Below are 15,586 nucleotides of genomic sequence, written 5' to 3' on the forward strand. Positions count from 1 at the left end.
TGAATATTATTGGAACCAAGATATTCAGCATAAGAGAAAAGAGACACAAATATAAAATCAAAGAAGTTAAGTAAAAACTCTGTAATCTTAAATTTGAGTTGGAAGCAAAAGCATACACTCATAATGTATTTTTCTCTTAAAAAAAAAAAAAAAGAAAGTATTTTCTAACTTTTTCCACAGAAAAAGCCTGGAGATGATAACCTTTCCAGTAGCAATAAGCATCCGTAAGTGCCCAGATTGTGGTCTCCAGGTATTATTTCCACTAAAACAATCCAAGTCTCCTTGGGGAAATGGCTAATTCCAGGATAGGCCAAGAAATGTATAAGATGAGCCTAGAACATTTTATAGCAGAAAGTGAGAAAGCTATCAAAGACTCTTCTGGGGCTGTGCTAAAGGGCCCAGAAGCCAATCTGTGTACTCCCTTTGGGTACTTCCAGTGGCCAAAGATGGACAATTGGAGCATCAAAAAGAGTAAAGATTACGACATATTAAATAAATTAAACTCAAGAGTTCATCATAGCACAAATTCATCAATCACTTGCCACACGTTAAATACATTAAAACTCAAGAGTTCATATGATACTTTGAACATGGGTTGATCACCTTTAGAGATTGTTCAGACACTAACTCCTTTAAAAATGACCATGAGCATATAAAAAGATGCTCAATATTGATATAGCAGGTGCTCAGTTTCCCTGGGCTCAGGTTTGGGAACATGCCTCTAGGTTTCCAGCCACTCCCTGAGGTCTCAGGCCCCCTCCTCTGAGTTTTCCCCTGGAGGAAAGTTACTGTTGCCAATTAGACCTATTTTCAGCACCAACACGGGAAAAACGAGACAAGGGGCTGGCTATGCAAATCAAGTGGCTGGGCGTGCTCAATAGAGAGCACAGAATATTCTTGAACATGCTTGGTGTATGTGACAGGATCTGACCTATGAATGTGCTCCAGGAAGAGACCAACTGAGCATGTGCAAGACTAAATATTGCATAACTGATGCCACACCCTTAGTTGAATATTCATTAGATAAACTATAAAAGCCGAATCCCAGAGAGAGGAACAGGTCATCACTCACTTTCCCATAGGCAATCTGGACCTCCTTAGCTGAGGTGTGTATATTTTACTTTGTGTCAAACTTACTTTTAGCAAGCAGCTGCTCATTCTTTTGAGCCAGGCTGCACTTTGTACCAAACTTAAAGTACGATTTTCTGGCTTTTGTGTTAGACTTGATGGTCTATACTGAACTTACTTCTGTGTTAAACTTGGTGTGGGCCCTGCTCAGTCTCTGGAGTGGTGTCGCATGCACTCTCTCTGTGAAATCTGTATCTACTATTTGTTACATTAAACCTGTTCTCACTTTCTGTGACTCTGCTCTTGAATTCTTTCCTGTGGCAAAGTCAAGAACCTGGTAAGGGGACAGGTACCGTGAGGCCGACTAACCAGAATGAGATGCCACTGCACACAAGTAAGGATGGTTATAATAAAAAAGACAGACAATAACAAATTTTGGAAAGGATATAGAGAAATAGGAACCCTCATATATTACTGGTGGGAATGTAAAATGGTTCAACAACTTTGTAAAACAACCTGGCAGTTACCCCAAAAGTTAAAGAGTTACCATATATTTCAGCAATTCCACTCCTAGGTATATACCAAGAGAAATGAAAACATACATCTACACAAAAACGTCCACAGCACTATTCATAATAGTCAAAAGGTGAAAACAACCCCAATCTAAACGTTCATTAACTGATGAATGGGTAAATAAAAAGTGGTATATTCAGAGAGTGAAATATTATTTGGCAATAAAAAGAAGTGGCGTACTCACGGTGTTATAACACCAAGGTCAAAGAGTTCACATCCTCGGACTGGCCAGCCACCAAAAAAAGAAAAAAGAAAGATGGAGTACTGATACATGCTACTAGCTACTACATGGATAAATTTTGAAAACATGTTAAGTGAGGGAACCAGACAGACAGACAGACACACACGCACATACACACACACAGAGTATGGTTTGATTTATGTTAAATGTCCAGAACAGGAAAATCCATACAGACAGAAAGTAGATTAGTGGCTGCAAAGGGCTGGAGGAAGGGGGAAATGAGGAATGACTGCTAATGGATGCAGGGTTTCCTTCTGGGAGATAGTCTAGAAGTAGATAGTAGTGATGCTGCGTAGCTCTGTGAGTATACTAAAAACTACTGAATTGTGCACTTTAAAAGAGAAAATTGTATAGTGTGTGAATCATACCTCAATAAAGCTGTTATTTAAAAAAAAAATCACTTTGTTGAATTTGTTTGGGTCTTGATTCAAACCAGCCAGCCAGTCAAACGACATGTAAGAGACCAATCAGGGGAGTCTAAACACTGAGTATTAAATGATATTAAGGAGTTATTGTTAATTTTGTTTCAGATTAAACTGTGTGACAGCTGGGATTTGCTTTTAAATAACTTGGTGGGGATGCAGCCCAGTATGTGCAGAAGCAAGACTGGTCACATGTTGGTCTTTGTTGAAGGTGGGCGAAGGCAACATGCTCATTCGTTATACTCTTCTTTCTAGTGTGAATATGTTTTTAAATTTCCATTTAAAATGTTTTAAAATTATTTTTAAGAGAGAAAACCAAGGAGACAAAAAAGAAAAAAGGCTGTCATCAATCATTTGTTAATTTGTGTTTATGAGAACCCCCCTTCCAGCCCATCTTTCTCAAAGCTTCTGATCTCGGCCAGGCCAAATTCCCCTCTCTCCTCTGGGGCTCCCTAGCACTTGGCTCATTTTTTGAGAAGGGTGTCAGAGTCTATTGAGTTGTATTGTCCATATAAACAAACGTATATTTATTACAATTTCAGTTCTCTGTAATTCTCAAGGCTGAGGCATTCTAAATAAATACATACTTTTGGATGATTAAGGGTTTATCACCTGAGATTTTAAAGATTTTATTATTTTGGATAAAAATCTTTATAAAACATGTTACATGATTTTTACCTTTCTAGTCAGTATTCATTAAACTGTTTTACCCTATATAAGTTTTTAAAAATTAATCATTATGATATCTTTGTGCTTGCTGTAATACTACGATACTTCGAAAAGTTAGTGGAAAGATTTGTCTTATCGTTTACTTCTATTTTTCCATAAACTTTTTAAAGTATCCTCGTACTGTGATTCTCACATGGGATATTCAAGTATAAGTTTCTTTGTTCCCTACGTCAAACGATCCCAGGTTACTTTGTTTGTTTGAACATGTCTTCTTTTTGTGATATTTCTGTCCCTTCACGTGCTGGTACTGTTCCTTATCTCTGCTCTCAGAGTGTCCTCCCTGACCCATTTCTAATTTGTTGCTTCTAATTAAATGTATGTGTGAAGGAACCAGACAAGTAAACTTGTTAGTTCTATACAGAATGACCACACTTCCTTGCTATCCAGGACAATTTCAACGTATACCCATTATTCTGGTGTAATTAATTAATAGCATCCTTTTAAAAATTCTTGAGTGTATCCTGGATTTTAATAATAAATGATCTGATCATCCTAGTTATATACCAAATAAGAGCATATCCTTTTTAAAGGGCTTGACGGGCTACTTATCAATTCTGTTAAAGGGCCTGATGGGCTACACTTGTCTCTCCACTCAAGTGCTAAAGTGTAAGGTCTTCTGTGTGACTTTTCTTCAACATTTAATGAGCATCTATTAGGTGCCATACACAATGCTAATCCTTGTTCTCTGGGAGCTTATAGTATAGTAAGGATATGACAGGAACATAAACAGGTAATTTCAACGCAACGTTGTACAAGCATATGTATAAAACTAGAAGCATGCAGTTAGGTGCCTTGGGACCAAAGGCCAAGGACCATTAGGCTAGAACAGTATTTGTCAACCTCAGCATTATTCACATTTTGGACTTGATAACTTTTTGTTGTTGCGGCGAATGTCCTGTGCGTTGAAGGATGTTTAGCAGCACCCGAGGCCTCTACTCACTAGATGCCAGTGATGCTCCTCCAAGTTTGACAATAAAATGTCTCCAGACATTATCAAATGTCTCCTGAAGAACAAAACTGCCCTGGGTTGAGAACTACCCTAGTCCAAGAACCAAGAGGACAGAGTGAAGGGACTGTGTGAAAATTCTTCCTGGAGGAGATAATACTGAACTAGGTCTGGTGGACTGAGTAGGAGTTAGCCCAAGAAGGAAAAAGGGGTAGAGGAAAAGCCTTGGCTATCAGAGCTTGAGTAACAGTATTAGAAAGTGGAACAGGGAGTTGAATGGATGGATTGAGTGGGGTGGGAGAGGAGTAAAATCAGTTCAGTATTACTAACTTATATTTTGATCATTTTTGACTTGTTTTTCTCATTCTTTTTTGTGTTTTGGTTAGTTCAGAGTCAGGTTGATAGCTGAATCCTGAACAGATAATACATGCAAAGGCACTTTGCAAGTCCTGTGAAGTGCTATTTGTATGTAAATCATCAACATTATTACCATAAGGGCCCACGAAAACAACACACTTTATGGCTTTATTTTGTGTGTATGCACTCCATGATCCTTAAGAATACTGAAGATAGAGTATTCCTGTGCAGCTTATTAAACCATTGTGTCTCAGTTTCAAACACACTCATACACTCTGGTTATGACACTGGGACAACCGCTACAACCCCATCTGTCCTTTGACAGCAGACTCCCTGTTGAGCTCTGCCAGTAGGGGGCAGTAGAAGGACACCACAGGCGGGACCAGACTGTAGGCAGCTTCCTGTTCCTCTCAGCCTCACCTTGACAGTGTCATTTCACCCCAGCAGCTCATTTTATTTCAACAGCAGCAGTTGATTCCAGTTTTCCCAGCACTCCCAGAATCAGCTTCATGATACCTGTTCAAAGACAACAGCACCCACCAGCTTGAAATCTCCTCCTCCTCAGAGGCCTGGATCCCAGCTCTGTGGACCCCTCCTCCAAGCTTCTAAGTGTGAATTCCAGGTTCGTCCCTGTGTTCCCCCAGCCAGAGGAGTGGAAGCTGCTTCCTGTAGTTACAATTCCCCTGATACCCGTGTTTCCTTTTCAACTTTTCAGTTAACAAATCTTCATATTAAATTATTTCTCTTAAAATAACTGGCATGATTTCTGTTTCCTAACTGGACCCTGACTGCCACTCACGTTTATTATTCCAGCCTTTAGTCACTCCAAGTAAGAATAATCAGGACAGCCATTACAGAGGAGGAAGGAGGAAAAGCAAGCTCAGTATATTCCACGTTCTGCGTATGACTAGTCTCTGCAAGTAGCTGCTGTGCTGATAGACTCCTGAATCATATTTTCAGAAAAGCAGAATAAAATCTTTTCTGGATAATGCAGAAAGCACTTGAAGAGTCTGAAGAACCACAGTATCAAATTCCATTGACCAGTAAATGAGAAGGTGGACTTAACACAGACTCCATAACATATTCTGGAAGGTGCTATGAGGAGTAAATCTTTCTGCTGGGGGATTGTTTGCATGTTTGCAGTTGCTCTGGAGATAATTACCATAATATAGTGGGCAGAATAAACCAATGCTTTCAGTTAACCTCTTTTATTTCTTCAACAAACTTTGAGGTTCTACTGTGCACGCATAAGACAAGGTCCCTGCTGTCAAAAAAAGTACAAAAAGAAAAAAACCTAACTAAAAAAATGGTAAAACTGAGTAGTAAGGACATTTTCCAATTCTCTATGTTTCCTATTATTAATGAGGAAACTGTTATTAAAGGATTCTTGCCTCTTTGAAGACAGTTATTCAAATCTATTTGTGATTTTAATGTGGATACAATTCCCAGTATTTCCTTTCTTTACTCTTTTTTGAAACCTTTTTTGATAGTGAAATATTCTACACACACATAAATATACAGCTTAATGAATTACTCTAAAATGAACATCTATGTAACCACCACTAAGGTTAGGAAATATAATCTCAAAACCACTCTTCCCCATAACACTCATGCTACCTGCCAGAATTCACAATCCTAACTTCATGGGAATCATTGCTTTGCTTTTCCCCCCCATACTTTTCTCTGCTAAGTATGCAATTCATAAGCATAGTAGAGTTGAATTTAGCTTGTCTTTAATTTTTATATACAAAATCATACAGTATGTATTTTTTTCTGAGTTTTCCTTGGTGTTCCATAGTACACTTACCACCATGATGTTGCAGGTGTGTGTATTTCATTCATTTCTACTGTGGTGTAGTACACCAGTATATGAAATACCACATTTGAATTAACCATTCTATTGTTGATGGACACTTCAGCTATTTCCAGTTTGGAGGCACATAAGCACATACTTCTTTAGGGTAAATACATAAAAGTGAAATTGCTGGGTCCTAAGGTGTACATGTCCTGGAGAACGCCCAGCCACTTTCCAAAGTGGTTGCACTAGTTCGCACTCCGACCTGCAGACTGTGAGGGTTCTGTGCCCCACATTCTCCCCAACTCTGGGCCCTGTCTGGTGAGTGTGGTATCCTACCCACTGTGGTTTTAATTTGCCCTCTTATGATTGTTAATGAATTAAGTACCTTTTCAATGAACAGTCAATATTATTCTCCATTTGGATTGTTTTCTTCTTTTTTTGTGAAATACCTGTTTCAGTCATGTACCCATTCTTTCATCGGATTCCATGGCGTCTTGATTTGTAGGGCTTCTTCGCGTGTGCTCGAGGGTTTATCTGTGGCAGTATCTCCCCGCACTCGGCGGCCTCTGCCTGCCACAGTGGAAAAGTCGGGCGGCCCGACAGCAGCCTCTGCGAGAGCGGCCGGGCGCCATTGTCGCGGCCCGGGCCAGGGCAGGACCGCCCCTCTCGCGCGGGCCGCGGTGTGGCGCGGTCGCCAGGGCAGCGCCGGGCGGGGCCGGGGAGAGCGTCCAGAGGGAGCCGGGCGACAGGGGCGGCGGCGACGGCGCGGGAGGATGCGGGGCCGCCGGGGTCGCCGAGGAGCGCAGGGCAGGTGACGGGCGGTTGCGTCCCGGAAGGCGGGTGGGCGGCGCGCCCGGGGAAGGGCTGGGGGTGGGGACTGCACGACCCCCTCGGAGCCACTGGATCGCGACGGGGAGAACTCACAGGAGCGGGCGCGAGAGCCCTCGGGACGGGGGCGGGAAGGACGCGGGGCGGCCGAGGCGGGGCCGGGGACGCGGACGGGGACCCGCGATCCGGGGAGGCTGTGGCGCAGAGCCGCAGGACCCCGTCACTTCCTGGACCTTCAAACGCCCCTGGCGGCCGGTCTTGTCCCTCAGAACCAGGCGAAGGGAGACACAAACTGAAGGTCCCTCCAGCCGGTTCCAAAGCAGGCAACCTTTTCTTTCCCATTCGTCTCGGTGAGCGCAGGCAGGGCGCCTTTTCACCCCCAGAGGGAAATTCGTTTGTCCCAGAAATAGTGGACTAGACCCCAGGTCTTGAAGGAAGCCTGGGGAACTGGCCGTTTCTTATTCCCTAGATACCGTCGGATACATCCCTGTCTCTCGTGTTTGTTTAGGAGATTGGTTAGTTAGCCTGTCTGAGAAATTTCAGTGGCACAAGCATGTTTTACTGCATGGTACTAGGGAGCTGCATTCATTCAACTTAAAACGCCCACTTTCTAACTTATTCAAGCTGTCAGCTTTTCCTTCTTTAATCCCAATGCTTTTATAAGATGAGGCCTCCACGGAAAACTCAGCTTTTGAGGTATTTGGCTTTTCTCTTGCCATACTGTCCCAAATTTCATTAATCTGTTAACAATAACAACAGAATTATTATCTTCTATGATCATTGTTTTATTACTTACTAATTCCAAGAAACCCTAGTCAATCTCATTTAAGAAAAGAGAAGAAATCGAAGGGACTCAATTATTTTATGGAAGAGCAATTCTAAATTGAACTACGATGCTCATTTTGAGCTTGTTCTTCAAGATCTCAAATACCTTAACTCTTACAGTAAAACCTGTGTTTATACAAACTGTTTTAGTTAAAATGTGTTAGTTACTATTTGATGGATTTGCTACTTTCTAAAAACACCCTAAAAAGCAACCATCTGCTTATCGGTATAAAAATAATACAGCACAACGCAATATGTATTTTTAAAATAAGAGACAATAAAGCAAACCAGTCTGTAAAATTAGATGTTAACTATGTTAGTCTATCAACAGGGAGATCTTTAAGTTAAATAGAAAAATTATGTGTATTTAAATATGAACATTACCTTTTGTCTGTTATGTTTGTTAAGATGCTTTCCTCCAAGGAGCTCATGATGTTCCTTGGAAACGTTAGCAACAAGGTCAACGTTATAAGTAATCCCAGGAATAGGAATAAGGTTGTGTTATTTAATTAAATTTAAGATTTGCCAAAAGAAACATAACAAGACATTAAAACAAATTTTATAGTAATCTCTAATGGTAAAGGTTTCTGTTATCTTACTTAGAGAAAAAAGAACAGCATTAAAGGCAGTAAGAAGACAAACCAAAATAGAAATGCTAGGTCGAGATGAAAGTGAGCACAGTCGAAGAATATCATCTCCTTTCAACCTTACATGAACTCAAAGCAGCCTTTCCATAAACCGTCTCATAGGTCATATAAATAGCCCTTTAAGACAGGGAGGGTTCACTGGGAATCACACTCTTAAGTGAGTTGGAAGGGACTCTAACTCCTAGCTGTTATTCAGGCCAATCTCCCACCCATCCAACTTTCCCCAAGACAGCGTTTCTTTCAGGTATGTGGACATCTGGTCTCTGCTTTGAATCGCTCAGTGGCAGAATTCACAAGGCCACCAAATCTTTTGTCAGACGGTTTTAATCATTATTGTGTTGTTATTGTTTTTAATACTGAGCTAAGGTTGATCTCCATGTCATGTCCACCTAAATTATACCTTCCTATGTAATAGCAACCTGGGTATCAAAACGTCTTTTTTCAAATGATGTAGCCAGCTGAAATAGGTCCCCCAAACAGCTTCCCTGTTTACAGTTTCAACTGTGGAAACCACATTCTTCTCTCTCTTTCCTTTATTTTCCAGAAAAGGTAGACCCTGAACCTGTTCTACTCTATTCATGAACACTACTGAACAGGGCATATTTATATTGTTGCCCTGCGCATTTGAAATAAGGCTATTAAAGTACTATCTATAATTAACTATTTGGCTTTGTTCAGGCTTGTCTATAACAAGCCCTCAGAAGATAGAAATAGAACTCTGCTTCCAAGCAGCTATTTGATTTCCTCAGTAAAACTGCATTCGATTACTCAGGCTGTTTATGAGCTCTACATCAGATGTGTTTCTGTAGAGAGAAAGACAATAGTTTTTCCAATAGACCTTTCTCATACACACAAAAGGGTGCATACAAAAGCCTGCAGATAGTATAACAAGGTTCTCTTACCCATTTAAATTTATGATTAACACTGGCATTAAAGGGATTTCAGAACTCACAGAATAACATAAATATAATTTTTTTAGGTAATGCCTTTGCGAACCACAACTTTAAATATCAGCCAACTGCTCCTATCAACAAGAATATCACCTGTTAATTTTTGCATTTTTCAAGATGAGTAATAGTAAACTAATTCCCAAGCTGTCTATTCACTCTCCTATCCATCATACCAACTTAAATATCCGGCCCACAGACCCACCTTTTAAGAAAGAAGACTTACATCTGATTTCAAAAGACTCCTTGGAATCTGATTCTGAAAGCCTCACTCAAGAGATGAAGTCCCAGTGTGAATTTGAGGACCAAATCCAGGACAATGATTTGGAGCCTGACAGCTTAGAGGAGGAAAGCCCTCTGCGGGAAAGCCTGAGTGAGACAGAAGAGGAAGCAAGCAGAAAAGCAGCTCAGATAGCCAGCGAGGAAAACCTCCACACCTGGGACAATGACGCCAATAACAGGTAAGGAATGGGCTTGTGGAAGATAATAATGGGTTAAATAATTACTGGTACCATTCCAAGTGAGAGCAAGGACAGGCTTTCCTAATGTGCACCTTGTGATGTGTGTGAGACAGGTCTCCAAGCAGCTAAGGATAGCTTGGCTGCCATGCTTTTTGCCATGTTCATTTTTTTTAATTAAAAAGATGCAATAGGCATTAATAACAGCATTTGCATTTCTTTTATTCCTTATTTCCTATCTATATTCCAAGTGTCTCCACTGCTATGACTTCACCTTGAAGAAATCCCAGAAAGCCATGTCTATACATGTGACTTGGAGTCCCGTGGTCTTGATTTGGTCCAAGTGCTACTGTTTAGTATATAATTTGGAATAAGTCACTTAATTCTTTCATGGCTCTCTTTTTCTTATCTGTTGAATAATCTGGCCTGCCTGTCTCACAGGATTGCTATGAATGTCAATAGAGTACAAATAATTGGAGGTAGAATCCTACCTGCTCCATTCCTTCAGAGCTAGCAGAGGTCTGCCTCCTAGGGATTATATGATCATATAAAGATTTAATCTAATAATCAGTATTTATGAGATTTATCTTTATGCAATAAAAAAATATAAGGGAATATGAAATAATGGAGTGGTATCATTCTGTTTTAACGAGTTACTAAATGATATGATAGAGACAAATAAGTTAAATGCTATTGACTTTGGAGTTTTAGTGTGATGTGAAGTGTGTACAGTTCGTAGCAGACAACCTAGGTCCAAATCCTGGTTCTGCCACTTACTAGCTGTTACCTTGGCCAAATCCACTTAATCTCTCTGTGTCTCACTTTCCTCATCTGTAAAAGTGAGATAATAGTAATGGTTACCTCACATTTATCGTTGAGGCTAAAATAAATTTATAGAGAGTTCTTAGAACAGTGACTGGCTCCTTATAAGTTATATATATGTATTAGAATTTTTTTAAAATCGGAGATCAAATATATTAAGAAAATGTTGCTGGAAGACCTAGAACAAGGGCAGGTTTTTGAAGACACGGTAAGATTTGCATAATAGAATTAGAGTGCCATGTTTGTGTCCCCTTAGGGAGCCCAGCTGGACTGCAGAGGACTTGTTATGAGGTTAGGGAAAATAGACTGAGTAGGTTTGGTTATAGGGGCCTTGAAAACATTCCATTAGTACTGGAAGAAGGATTTGTAGGTTGTTGAGCATAACTACCCCAAGCCACAGATGAGGACATTGAGTCCCACAGAACTCAAATGACTTGTCCTAGGGATACAGTCACTGCGAGGCCTCATGTGGGAGCCAGAAGTAGAGCCCAGTCCTGAGCCTTTCTTTCTTTCTTCCGCTCCTTCTTTCTTTCATTGAAGATATCAAATTGAATCAACCTTGTATGTGTCTTTGGGGATCTCAAAATACAATAAAAGTGGTAAGTGTTGTCACTGAGGTGCTAGGGGTGGAAGAGAGGTGTGGGGCGGCTGCGGAGAGACAGACACCCTTGATTGGACTGGGTTGGGTAAGGCAGGAGGAGAAAGTACAGGTTCTTGAGGAGAACAGTGAGATGAAGCAGTGTTTAAGGAGGATTATTCTGCAAGCTGGTGCATTTTGAATTAGAGAGCAAACACACAATGAGCAAAGAGACCACTGGATCGTAATGATTACAAAAATGACAATAATAATAATATCACTCTTTAAAGGCCTATCCGTAGTTTCACTTAATTCCTCATCATAACTATTCCCATTTTACAGATAAGGAGAATGACAGGACAACAGAAATGAATAACTGCCTAAGGTCATAGGGCTCTAAAGGAATGTTTGTTTTGTTATTGATATTGGTTTTTTTAATTATTAAAAAATTCTAACTTACAGAAAAGTACAAGGAAAAATACATTATAACCCTTATTGCCATATTTGTTTCAGATATATTTTTTAAAGTCATAACATATTACCGATAAATTTTCTTTGTAACTCTTCTCAAATCCATTCCCCTGTCTTCCTCCTCAGAGGTAACCAATACCTACTCTTACATGGGTGTGCATCTGTCTTACCAATCTTTTATTCATAGCTTTTATAGGTAATCTATAATAAGTTATAAATATATAAGTAAATAAATATACACTGCCTTGTTTTGTTCAATCAACATTATGTTTTTGACATTTTACAAAACATGATGTGTTTGAATTAAGACATGGGGTCTTAGTTCATTCATTTTTAACTACTATGTAAGTTCCATTATATGAACATACAATTTATTCATTTCCCTATTTTTATTTTTATTTATTTATTTTTTTGGATGCTGACCAGTACAAGGATCTGAACCCCTGACCTTGGTGTTATAAGGCTGCACACTGAACAACGGAGCTAACAGGCCAGCCCATTCATTTCCCTGTTGATAATTTTCGGTTTTCATTATTTCAGACAATGCTTTGTGCACAACCTTGTAGGCCTCCTTGGGTACAAGTGCAAGAGTATCTTTAGGGTCTATGTATCAAGAAGTGGAATTGCTGGTTCCTAGGAGAATAAACATCTTCAACTTTACCTGCGAGTTCCCAGTCCTCAAAATTACTGATCTTGGTTTAACTTTTGCCACTCTGGTGGGTTATAAGATCCTATCTTTTTATAGATTTAAATTATTTTTCCCTGATGACTTTTGAGCTTGAGTATCTTTTTACATGTCTTTAGCCAATGGAGATCAATTTAGACATACTCTTTGGCAACTGGTTATCCTCATTAACAAAATATCACACACGTCTTGGGTATCTTTCTACATTTGTATTTATAGATTTACCTCATGCTACAGAGTATTCCAGTACATGGAAGTGCCATGATATATTTATCCAGTCACCCGTGGGTGAACATTGGGATGTTCCCAGTCTGTTTTTTTTTTTTTTAACAATGCCTTAATTGAAATTTTATATACATAGATGTATATAAATGAAAGAATTGGGCCGACCCCGTGGCGCACTCGGGAGAGTGCAGCGCTGAGAGCGCAGCGGCGCTCCCACCGCAGGTTCGGATCCTATATAGGGATGGCCGGTGCGCTCACTGGCTGAGCGCTGAGCCCGGTGCGGGCGACACCACGCCATGGGTTGCGATCCCCTTACCGGTCACAAAAAAGACAAAAAAAGAAAAAAAGAATTGACAGAACTTGGTGACAAATTAGATAATGGAGACTGAAGGAACAAGAGAAGCCAAAGTTTATTTCAAGTGTTCTAATAACAATAGCTGGCATTTATTTCATGCTTATCATGAGCCCATCACTGTGCTAAACACTTTATGTGTATTGTCTCATTTACGGACGCTATAATGATCCCATTTTGACGGTTGCAAATGAGGCCTGAAGAGGTTGTATTATACCCATTTATTGCAACTAGTGAGTGGTGGGACAGAAAACTCAGGCAGTCTGACTGCATGCTCTAAACCATGTTTCTGTCCTGACTCTAAGCTATTCATAGTCTCCTAGGTAATAAATGATAGTAGTTTTATTTACTGGAATAGGAGCATCAAAAAGAAAAAATGTTTTGCGATGGATAGGTCTTCTTGTCTGTGCTTTTAGGATAAAGAACACCAGTGACTCATTTCCCCAGCTATTGAGTTCTTCCACCTTCTGTCGGGTGCTCAGGGACCTGATTTTAACCCTTGTTCTTTACCAAAGGACAATTTAATATCGCCAAGTATATTTCAAAATAAAGAATAATGCTTGTAACAATCAAAATTATGGTTAGATTCCTGGTCTTCTGAGTCAGAGATTCTTAAATAATGCTGTTTTCCTCAGGTTGATTTGGAAATTTTTAATGATAGACTATATACCCCAGGGTTAGGATGGGGTATAGTCCTAGTAATTGTTCAGCTGTGTAGCACATCGTACATCCAGCATGAGGGAGACCAACTCTCCACCACAGAGGAAAACAGAACTAAAGCACTTAGCTAAATAATGCCTCAAAAATATTATTCAGGTGAGTGTTTAGTTATTGGCGCCTTTCTCTGCCTCACTTTAGTCTTGGAAACTTTTCCTAGGTATATTGTTGCTTGGATCTGAGTAGTTTATGAGTCATGAAATAGACAAATAAATTGATCTCAGACTCTCAATATGAAATTTAAGTGGGCTTTCATTTCTGTAAGGTAGATGGCATTCTGGGAATTGTAGTTCAAAAAAAATTAGTGAAAGCCTAGCCTTAAAACCAAGGAAAATCTCTTTCTTCTTGCTTTTATAGGCAATAATTTTAAAAGCTGCCTGACAAATCACTTAGCCCTACTCTTGTGTTTTGATGTTGCTAGAACCTTCTCAAAGCAATTACTCTCTTGTACCTCACCAAAGTCAAGCTATAGTTCAATGTGTATGGATTAGAGAAAACCTTTTACTTAATAGAAATTGGAGCAGCATTGACCGTAGTGGATGAATCAAGAGTGGAGAGAGGATCTTCATGTGATAATCCTTAAACCCCACTCCAGACTAGCCTTATGACACTCAGCGCTCACAAAGAAAGAGATCAGTGTAATTCCTAGAGCATTAGAAATAACCTCTATAGTCCTGGGGCCTTCTGAAACCTTATATATTTAAAAAAAAAAAAAAACATCAGAGAGCAACAATACAGTACCTAGGATATGTGTTTAATAACGTCTTGTTTACAGGAATACCCATCTAATTAGCTACGATTTGTACAACTTTATATATACTATCTCATTTATCCTTACAAGAGCCTCTTAGCTAGGCATTATTATCCCTATTTTGCAGATAAGGAACCCAAGTTCTAAGAGTTGTGTACGTATATATAGTTACTAAGTGGGAGAGCCAGAAGTTGAACTGAATTCTCTCTTAACTCCAAAGCCTGAGCCTCTAATTATAAGCATTTAGATTGCTAATCAGGGATTGATCTAATAAAGAATTCCATTTTACTATCTAGTAAAAATGAAAGATATGACCATTTTAGTATAGACTAAACTGAAGCCAGAGTAAATTTGCCTATAAAATTATAAATTTTAGTAGAGTAACAAAAAATTTTGAAGGATACTGTTTCCTCAGAATAAATAGACATTAAGTTTATTTTCCTCTAGGCAGCAGGGTCATAGTAGCCTTTATTCTTCAGCACCTCTCCTGGGAAACAGAAATGTTTGCATGCAGTGAGGTCTACAGATGCCTTCCTCTCTCATTGGCTGGAACCACAGCCTCCACAAAAGGCCCGTATTCCGTCTAATAAAGCACCTGGTGCTAGAAAGCAATAGAAGGCAGATAGGCACAATGAGGAATTACTAGTTAAACTGAGTATTCAGTATGGTCTGAAAGTAAAAAATGGACTTAGAAATAACAGTCCTCATTTTTATTGTGTTGTGGCATATCATTTTTTCTCTCAAATGCTTTCATGTGTGTTGTTTCTGAACAACACAGATGTTGTTTCTGATTAATAACAGGAGATTCAGGTGAAGTACTGAATGATGATTTCTAGGGCTTGAAGAGCAGTATTGGATAACCAAAACAGATAGTGCATAATAAGAGACTTAATGAAGACCAAAACAGGATTTTCATTTCTTCCCGAATTTCCCAGGTTGTTTTGTAGAACACATTGGAAATATTTAGGCTGAGGCTAGACTACTGTCTCTCATAGGTATTGTAGAGATTTTTTTTGCACTGGTTGGGAGACTAAAAACGACATTTGAAGTAGTCCTAATATTCTAGGATTATTGAGAACATTTTAGGAACTTCCAGGAGTCAGCTTTCATCCCTGTTGGCTTTTAGCAACATTCATCCCTGTTGATT

At 39.6% G+C, this 15,586-nt stretch overlaps 1 protein-coding gene across 5 annotated transcripts in view; it reads left to right on the plus strand.

Annotated features, from left to right (window-relative positions):
- The first annotated feature begins 6,857 nt into the window (after positions 1–6,857).
- The window catches only part of JHY (junctional cadherin complex regulator), a 65,568-nt gene continuing 56,839 nt past the window's right edge, over positions 6,858–15,586 (plus strand). For all 5 annotated transcript variants that reach the window (XM_063094201.1, XM_063094203.1, XM_063094205.1 and 2 more), the window contains exons 1-2: positions 6,858–6,945; positions 9,414–9,842. In XM_063094201.1, coding sequence (XP_062950271.1) covers positions 9,502–9,842 — 341 coding nt within the window. In that variant the 5' untranslated portion in view covers positions 6,858–6,945; positions 9,414–9,501. The remainder of the gene's footprint in view (positions 6,946–9,413; positions 9,843–15,586) is intronic.

The sequence above is a fragment of the Cynocephalus volans genome, chromosome 4 (assembly GCF_027409185.1).
Source record: "Cynocephalus volans isolate mCynVol1 chromosome 4, mCynVol1.pri, whole genome shotgun sequence".
NCBI lineage: Eukaryota > Metazoa > Chordata > Mammalia > Dermoptera > Cynocephalidae > Cynocephalus > Cynocephalus volans.